At 38.9% G+C, this 9,935-nt stretch overlaps 1 protein-coding gene across 9 annotated transcripts in view; it reads right to left on the bottom strand.

The window, feature by feature from the left end:
- Positions 1-262: 262 nt before the first annotated feature.
- The window catches only part of sh3bgr (SH3 domain binding glutamate-rich protein), a 60,423-nt gene continuing 50,750 nt past the window's right edge, over positions 263-9,935 (bottom strand). For 3 of the 9 annotated variants that reach the window (XM_043701211.1, XM_043701217.1, XM_043701214.1), the window contains 5 exons: positions 8,057-8,095; positions 5,280-5,306; positions 2,707-2,736; positions 1,539-1,609; positions 263-333 (listed from right to left, as the gene is read on the bottom strand). In XM_043701211.1, coding sequence (XP_043557146.1) covers positions 1,583-1,609; positions 2,707-2,736; positions 5,280-5,306; positions 8,057-8,095 — 123 coding nt within the window. In that variant the 3' untranslated portion in view covers positions 263-333; positions 1,539-1,582. The remainder of the gene's footprint in view (positions 334-1,538; positions 1,610-2,706; positions 2,737-5,279; positions 5,307-8,056; positions 8,096-9,935) is intronic. The other 6 variants (XM_043701215.1, XM_043701218.1, XM_043701219.1 and 3 more) reach the window with 3 other exon arrangements.

Genomic DNA, 9,935 nt, shown 5'->3' with positions numbered 1-9,935 from the left:
AAGTTTCAGGTGTTAAAGGGACGTATAACCATGCCGTATTGTGGGGAGTGCTTAGATCAGCTTATAAAAACCCAATTTTGCTTCTACAAAGTCCATTTGTTCAAGCATATAATCAGCTAATCATCTACGAACAGAAGGAAAAAGGTTGATTGTGAATCAATATTTGCAAGAAAAAGAGTAGATGTATCAAAGCTACTCCTTTATAGAAATCCATGTCTATTTCTGAATTGCAGATCTTCTTGGGCAATGCCAGCATTTTTTATTGAGGTTACCACAGGTGGTGCAATGTTCAAATTCTTCCACTTATGATTTCTTCGCAAGAGCTTCAGCTTCCTAAAAGAAGAGGTAGAGGATGGGGGAGGAGGAGGAGAAGAAAAAAACGGTTACTTAAACACTAGTATTGATACCTTTTATTTCAATGTAGTTTCCAGTGATGCCACTTGTTAAATGTATTCTAGGGCTTACTGCATAACAAGTATATTCTCCCAACAAAACAGGAATTCAAACTTATTGTAATGGACAGCAGTTCTTAATATGTGAATAAATTCTTCTGATTATTTGCTGTGTGAAAACAACAACAGTGAACATTTAAAAATTTCACATTTAATTGGATCCAAACATCTGATAAGTGCAATGTTTGGGTCTGGGCACAATAGGAAGTATAGAAAGGAGGACATCTTTCAACCAGATGTTTCAATCCCAGTAAAAAAGGTTCCTCAGTTTTATACAGACACAATTCTACAGTCTTCAACAGATCAATTAATATAGAAACTGCTCCGATTAGAAATAACATTGACAGATGAACTTAAAAATTAGAAACTGCTTTCACATGCTATCCATTTTAACCCTTTTGTGAAGATCCAGTCGAAACACTAACTTTGCACAGTACAGGGTAATCATAAGAGCTTTTGTTTGTGTTGTCATTAGCTCCAATAGTGATAGACCCTCACGATAGATTATTAAAATACTGCCATTAGGCAGATAGGTAGCTGAAGAACAAAGGTTACATTATTCAGTACAACACATCTGGAGTCTACGACACTGGGAACCTTGGAAACAAAACAGAGAAAGCAAATGCATAAACCTTGGGTGAGTAGAGTACAGGCACAATATGCAATACAGGTGCTAACATGCGATGCAAGGCTTAATCTAATTTCACACAAAAGAAGTTCTTCAAATGTCAAGCGATTATGAATGAAGGGAAATGGACAAGCTGACAGCCAAATAGCTATGAACATCAATTAACTCCAAAAACTCCATTCCAGCAGACTAGCCCTGGTAATAATGATGAAACTCTATGTAAATAAATCATCTACAATACAAATTCAGAAACAACCAAAACCCTTCAAATGGAGGATGCTTGGTGAGATTAGTCAATATTATGTAAAATATATACTCAGTTTGTTAGTTGTTTTACAGATCAATTGATATACCACCCACTGAGGCAAATTGTTATCTCAGATCCAAAAAGCAATGTCAACAGGCAAATCAATTATTTTTCATGCTTGGTCTGAATGCTTGAATTATATTCTTGTTACCTTAACCCCTTACAGATGAAATCATATAGAAGCATTAACATTTTTTAAGATTCATCCACTTCATCCTCTTCCTATTTAACAAATAAAGAAAAAGGAAAAATAAACACAAGGCAAATGATTGCAGTGTCAGAGACTATACATCCTGAATAAAGATCTTTCAGCCCAATGTGCTTGCAATGGTCATCAAGCTATCGGTCTATCCTCATCCCATTTTCCTGCATTTGGCCTGTATGTTATGGTGCTTCAAGTCCTCATCAAAATAAGTCTTAAAATGTCTTGAGGATCCCTGTTTCTGCCCACTCTTTTAGTGAGTTCCAGATACCACCACCCACAGTGTGAAAACTTGTTTTTCCACCTCAAATTCCCCTCACAGCTCCTGCTCCTTATCTTAAAACTGCACCATCCCAAGTATTGATCTGTCTACTATGGAGAAACGTTTCTCCCCATCTATGCCCCTCAATTTTGTACACATCAATCCTGTCCCCACACCCCTCGTCCTCAGCTCTGAGGAAAACAATCCCAGTCTATCTAGTCTCTCTTCATAGCTAAATCACTCCATTGCAAAGTTAAAAATCACACAGCACCAGATTATAGTCCAACAGGTTTATGTTGAAGCACTAGCTTTCGAGCGCTGCCCCTCCAGATCACTCCAGCACAGATAGCATGATGATCACAATGACACACAGTCAACTAATTATAACCTCCTTGCTCTTGTATTCAATGTGCTGACAAACAAAGGTTACCCAATATGCCTGTTAAGCACCTTTCCTACCTGTCCTTATGCTTTCAAAGATGTACAGACATGCACACCAAAGTCCCTCTGATTCTCTCCAATTCCTAGGGTCCCACCATTCTTAATGTATTTTCTTGCCTCGAAAAATGCACCACCTCACACTTTTCAGGATTAAATTCCATTTGCCATTGTTCAGTCCATCTGATCAGACCATCTATATCATCCTGCAGTCTCAAGGCTTGCCTCCTAGCTATTTACCTTGCCATCCATTTAAGTGCCATTGTGAAATTAGTTGAATGTAAAGCAATAAAAAGGAGCACATAGTCACCATTTAAACTAAGCATCTTAAAATACAAACAACCAAGATTATGAAAATAGTTAGATAACCTTTTTGAAATTTCTATTTGTTATAATTGGAGGAGTTTATACAAGTACCTCAGTCACTGGTTGTTCTTCATCCTCCTCCTAAACACATTAGAGTGTTAGTTGTGAAGAGCGAGAAAGAAAATGGAAGAGGAAGAAAGAAATGACTTAATTTAAAAAAAACAAAGTGCACAACAGAATCAAAGAAGACTTCAGAAAATCAAGGAGAGGCAAGGAAGCAATCGATAAAACTGCAGTAAAAGGAAATAATGAATATGGATAGAATAGTCCAGTATTCTCTTTCGGAACAGACTGATGCCACAAACATCTAGTTCTAATTTTACTCCCTCAAAAACACATTCAATCTTTCAGGTTGCAAACAGGGAAAGGAAGGGCACAGGTGAACATTTAAGTGTTTGACTGTTCAAATTTCTTCTTTCACAAACTGAATAGTTTGTTGACTATGGCTCATGCTTTGATTTTGAAGAGCATTATTCAGGAATACTTAAAAGTTTAGACATGCAATTAACTCATTAAGTTTGCAAACTAATAATATGAAAAAAAATTACATACTCAAGGGCAGACAACTCCTAGTTATCCCAGAACTGTAAAGTCAATGTATCGTAGTATATTTAAAACACTTTTTGTGATAGGCTGGTGGCTGGGGCAGGTGTGCAAGCTTCATTATTGCAATGGAATAATTCTAGAAACATTACTTGTATTCTTCAGTTTTAATACCTTTTCGTTTTCAGTTTTCTCTAGACTGAGCAATCAGGACATGGAAATTTATGATTTTTCTCTAGACAGATGAAGATTACTGGATGCCAAGTCTAGCACCACAGCTGCCAAATGATTAAGATCAACTGGATATAAAACCTTAATCCTTGCTAGTCTTTGTGAAGTAGGATTTAAATCTATGTTGTTAAGTAATCATCAGGGAAGCTTCAAGTTTAATTTTAATCCCATTCATTCTCCATTGAAGGATAATTATACATACTAGACTCTAACATTTTCAAGGAATGTTCCTTTGGTAAACAATGATATGACTTTACACATTATTGATATGCTCAGTGACTACATGCATAATGAACATTTGGACTGATAAGAAAAAAAAAAATCCAGAAATAACATTCCTCCAACTACCATGAAGTCAAAAGAGTGTATGGTTATTTTAAGAGAGAGGTGCCTTTTCTAAGCTGAGAGGTTGTGACAGCACATGTGTCTGTGACTAGCTGACAGAGAGCATGCTGAGAATTGATAATATGTAACAATCAGCTTGGAATTGTGTTTTGATGTTAAGGCAACCGTTTTTGAATTTAACCAATTAATTTAAATAATGTTCAGGATACCAAAAATCAATTAAATTTGAATATGATTTTGATTGGTCCAACATTGTCAATACAATGAGAGGGTGAAAAAAGGGCTTTTTGAAAATTATTCAGAGCAACAGCCATCGAACACGAGAGCATTTATCATCTGAAAGGCCTCTCAAAGAAATCTCTCAAAGGCACCAAAAGGTACCTTTTCCAGTAAAAGCAGTAAAAAAAAGTTAAGACAATGGTCCAGGGAGAAAACAGCAGAATTGGAAGGACGGAAGGAAGTAACAGACTCAGAAGACCAGAAGGAAGACAGTATAACAGACTGTACGGACTTTGACAGATTAAGTTAACTTAATGTGTAAAAAAAAGTTAAGACAATGGTCCAGGGAGAAAACAGCAGAATTGGAAGGACGGAAGGAAGTAACAGACTCAGAAGAAAGACAGTATAACAGACTGTACGGACTTTGACAGATTAAGTTAACTTAATGTTTAATAATTGAGATATTGGAGCAGCATTTTAATAGTTGGGGTCAGATAGTGATTAGTTAAGAAAAAGGAGGCTTGGGTTTGTTAATAGTTTTTGTTTAGTCTTCACTGTTAGCATTAAGTTGTTTTTTATTTAGACAGTGGAAATCGGGAGTTTTCTTTCACTCACACTTGTAGCAGATTACAAGGCGAAGAGAGCTTTTCTGGAGTATTAGTTTTAATTAGCAGAGGGTAACACTACCAAGCCAAAAATAAAGTATGCTCTTCTCCTTCATGCATTTTCAGAGTGTTGAAATGAAGACTCCTGCAGTGTTTATTCCAACTTAGCCTTTTAGAATGACTCAATCTTTTCTTGATGCAATCAAAAACCCGGGGTTCATCACCTACTATCTGATTCCTGATTTAACTCGAATTATAACCGATTTCTATCAAATGTAGCAATAGCCAATGCCATGAGGCCCAGTTCTTCAAACAGAATTCTCAAGTAAAACTCATTACAAGCATTAATGCTAATCATTAAGGTAACAGTTTACACGAGTATTATCAAAAGTATATTTCAAAGACAATCCATGGAACAATGCCATTGTCAGATTATTGATTCAAAACGCTTTTTCCCTCAAATAAGTAGAAGAACCATGTGCGTACATGGTATTACCCCATAAAAGCAACAAATTGCTCAAAGTTCTAGATGTTGTTATCTGGCAACAGTATATTCTGATTCAAAGGAATTAATAATTGTTCAATAACGTATCTGTCATGAAGATGAGATGGAAACACAACAAAAGATGATGTTTAGTATGAGGTGATGAAAACTGATAACCCATGTAACAGATTATCTACCTCCGTAACAGGTTGCTCTTCTTCATCCTAAACAAGGAAATTATAGACAAGTGGCTAAGTAATTGTAATTAACAAAAAGTAAAAGATTTTGATTAGTCAGAGTGAGATAAAGACAAAGACATGTAATCAATCTAAACCAATGAAGCACCTTCAATAAGTATGCATCTGAAAGGTTATTTTTATAAAAAGTCAAAACCAGGGCATGCAGGAAAACTGGAATTATTGTAAAAAATTCTATGAATTAGTTTCTAAACCAATGATTTTTAGATGTCCATAGAATCTCTTGATCGAACCTCTGTAACTGGCTCCGCTTCCTCCTTGTCCGAGTAAAATTATAAATAAGAACACATGGTAGGTATGTGTAAAAGGACACAGCTACTCAAAAGTCATTCCAACACACATGCCATGACTTTGCATTGGCTCCATTTTAGTATTCTTTTACCCCTCAGTCATAAAGCCATTTCTATGTTAACCACATTGTTCAGAAAAGAAGCTCAAGACCAAATTTTGTACTTTTTCCTATAAAGAGACAAGTTGGCTTTGGAGAGGAATTCATGCAGCAGAAGTCGTAGTGTTAGGTAAGGGGTAAATGTAGGGGTATGGGTGGGTTGCGCTTCGGTGGGTCGGTGTGGACTTGTTGGGCCGAAGGGCCTGTTTCCACACTGTAATGTAATCTAATCTAATCTAAAAAAAAAGTGGAGAGTGAGGAGAACAATATGTCACTTTGATTCTAAAATATGAAACCAGAGAGGAAGTTGAAGTATCATACAGTCATAGAGATGTACAGCATGAAAACATAGCCTTTGGTCCAACTCGTCCACTCCGACCAGATATCCGAAAGTAATCTAGTCCCATCTGTCAGCACTTGACCCATATCCCTCTTAATCCTTCCTATTCATATACCCATCCAGATGCCTTTTAAAGGCTGTAATTGGACCAGCTTCCACCACTTCCTTTGGCAGCTCATTCCATACGCGCAGCACCTGTGAGAAAACGTTGCTCCTTGTGTCCCTTTTAATTGTACCCCTCTCACCCTAGGCCTATGCCCTCTAGTTCTGGACTCCCCCCACCCCAGGGAAAAGACCTTTTCTATTTACCATTTACCCTCAGCCTCTGACACTCCAGGGAAAATAGCCGCAGCTTATTCAGCCTCTCCCTATAGCTAAAATTCTCCAATCCCGATAACATCCTTGTAATTCTTTTCTGAACCCTTTCAAGTTTCACAACATCCTTCCAATAGGAAGGAGACCAGAATTGTGTACAATATTCCAAAAGTAGCTTAACCAATGTCCTGTACAGCCACAACATGACCTACCAACTCCTGTACTCGATACTCTGACCAATAAAGGAAAGCATACCAAACACCTTCACTATTCTATCTACCTTTGACTCTACTTTCAAGGAATTATCAACCTGCGCTCCAAGGTCTCTTTGTTCATCAACACTCCTCAGCAGCTTACCATTAAGTGTAAAGTCCTGCTGTGATTTGCTTTTCCAAAATGTAGCACCTCGCATTTGTCTGAATTAAACTCCATCTGCCACTCCTCAGCTCACTGGCCCATCTGATCAAGATCCCGCTGTACTCAAAGGTTACCTTCTTCGCTGTCCATTACACCTCCAATTTTGGTGTCTTCTGCAAACTTACTAACTATCCCTCCTAAGTTCACATCCAAATCATTTATATAAATGACAAGAATTAGTGGACCCAGCACCAATCCTTGTGGCACTCCACTGGTCACAGGCCTCAAGTCTGAGAAACAACCCTCCACCACTACCCTCTGTCTTCTACCTTCAAGCCAGTTCTGTATCCAAATGGCTAGTTCTCCCTGTATTTCATAAGATCTAACCTTGCTAACCAGTCTCCCACGGTGAACTTTGTCAAAAGCCTTACTGAAATCCACATAGATCACATCCATAGCTCTGCCCTCCATCAATCCTCTTTTGTTACTTCTTCAAAAAATTCAGTTAAGTTAGTGAGACATGATTTCCCACACACAAAGCCATGTTTACTATCCCTAATCAGTCCTTGCCTTTCCAAATACATGTAAATTTTGTCCCTCAGGATTCCCTCCAACAACTTAACCACCACCGAGGTCAGGCTCACCGGTTTATAGTTCCCTGGCTTTTCCTTAACACCTTTCTTAAACAGTGTTACTACGTTAGCCAACCTCCAGTCTTCTGGCACCTCACCTATGACTATCAAGGATACAAATATCTCAGCAAGAGGCCCAGTAATCACTTCCCTAGCTTCCCAGAGTGTCTTGGGTACACACGATCAGGTCCTGGGGATTTATCCACTTTCCTGCATTTCAAGACATCCAGCACTTCCTCCTCTGTAATATGACATTTTGCAAGATGTCACCATTTATTTCCCCATATTCTATATCTTCCACGTCCTTCTCCACAGTAAACACGGATGCAAAATACTCGTTTAGTATCTTCCCCCAACTCCTGCGGCTTTACACAAAGGCTGCCTTTATGATCTTTGAGGGGCCCTATTCTCTCCCTAGTTACCCTTTTGTCCTTAATCTATTTATAAAAACCTTTTGGATTCTCCTTAACCCTATTTTCCAAAGCTATCTCATGTCTCCTTTTTGACCTCCTGATTCTAAGTATACTTCTGTCTTTATACTCTAAGGATTCACTCAATCTATCCTATGTTTAGAAAGTGAAAATCACCCCTCTTATATTTTCCTTTCATAACATGTATAATCACATGCACATGTAGACACATTCTTCATTCCTTTCACAAAATCTTGAGGAAAACAAAACATAACTGGTCCAACCTCTGTTTCTGGCTCTTTCTCTTCCGTTGCCTGGCAAAGTCATGAAAACAAAAGATGAGATCGGAAAAGAGTAGGGATCAACAAACATCTGCATACATATACAGTTAAAACCATTCAAAAACTCAATTTTTATTCTAAACAGTTAGGGTTTTTCTACTGAATGAAAAACAACTCATTTCTCGTGACACTGCTCACAGCTATTTTGGAGTCAAGAGACAAAGGAGAGCCAGTGAACAAGATCAATTTGGATTTTAAGATGGCCTTTGACATGGTGCCACACAAGAGGCTGCTAAATAAAATAAGAGCCCATTGGGAGTTAGGGGTAAGGTACTGACACAGAAGAGTAATTGACTGGCAGAAGGCAGAGAGTAGGGATAAAGGATGGCTGCTGGTAACTAGGAGTTCTGCAGGGGTCAATGTTGTGATAACTATTCATGTTACACATTAATAATCTGCATGAAGGAATTAAGGGCATTGTTGCTAAGTTTGCAAATGGCATAAGGATAGTTGGAGGGAAGTGGGGAGGCTGCAAAAGTATTTGGACATGCTCGAAGTGTGGATAAAGAGGGGGCAGACAGAACACAATGCCATGAAGTGCAAGGTTATGCAATCTGGTAGGAAGTAATATATATTTTCTAAACAAAAATCTGAAACACAGAGGGTTAGGATTCTCTTAAGGTTAAGATACAGGTTTAGTTAGGAATCTGGAAAGTAAATGCAATGTTAGCATTCATTTCAAGAGGCCTAGAATACAAGAACAGATATACTGCTGAGGCTGTGAAAAGCTCTGGACAGACTGCATTTAGAATATTGAGAGCAATTTTGAGCCCTGTATCTAAGGAAGGATGTACCCCCAGAGCGGGTTTACAAGAATGATTCTGGGGATGAAGAGCTTGTCATACGAGGAGCAGCTGAGAACTCAGAGTTTGTATTCGATGGAGTTTAGAAGGATGAGGGAGGATCTGAGTGAAACTTATAGAATATTGAGACGCCTGGATAGAGTACATGTGGAGATATTTCAAATAGTAAGAGGGGACAGAGCCCAAGGGCACAGCCTCAGGGTGAGGGGGAAGACCCTTTAGAACCGACACAGAGGAATTCTTTCAGCCAGTGTGTGGTTAATCTGTGGAATTCACTGCCATAGAAGGCTGTGGAGTACACATCATCGAGTTTATTTAAGACAGAGATAGATCGGTTCTTGATTAGTAAGTGGATCAATAGTTACGGCAATGAGGTAGGAAAATGTGTTTTCCAACTCTAGTCATGATCAAATGGCGGAACAGACTCAAATGGTCTGGATGGCCCAATTCTGCTCCTGTAACTTAATGGTCTTTTAACATGCCAACAATAATTAGATGCTAACCTGACCTATTTCTGCAAATCCCTTTCTCATGTATTCCCTGTGGAGATACTGTTGAAGCATTGGACCTATTACCTGATATTCCCTCTTGACAGTTAAAATGCTTTCTTAAAGCCTACCTTTTCAAAAAATCTTTGTGGTCAGTCTCTTTACTATTCTCCAATCCCTCTGCTCCAATCCCGACCTCACCATCAAGCCAGCAGATAAAGGGGGCGCAGTGTAGCCTGGCGCAATGACCTCTTTACCGCTGAAGCCAAACGCCAACTTGAGGACACCTCTTCCTACCGTCCCCTCGACCATGACCCCACCCGCCCATCACCAAACCATCATCTCCCAGACCATACAGAACCTCATCACCTCAGGAGATCTCCCACCCACAGCTTCCAACCTCATAGTCAGGGAACCGCGTACTGCCCGGTTCTACCTCCTTCCCAAGATCCACAAGCCTGACCACCCTGGCCGACCCATTGTCTCAACATGCTCCTGCCCCACTGAACTCATTTCTACCTA

Source organism: Chiloscyllium plagiosum, chromosome 12, assembly GCF_004010195.1.
Source record: "Chiloscyllium plagiosum isolate BGI_BamShark_2017 chromosome 12, ASM401019v2, whole genome shotgun sequence".
NCBI lineage: Eukaryota > Metazoa > Chordata > Chondrichthyes > Orectolobiformes > Hemiscylliidae > Chiloscyllium > Chiloscyllium plagiosum.
Note: the sequence above shows the minus strand (reverse complement) of the source record. Positions and strands in the feature narration are given on the sequence as shown.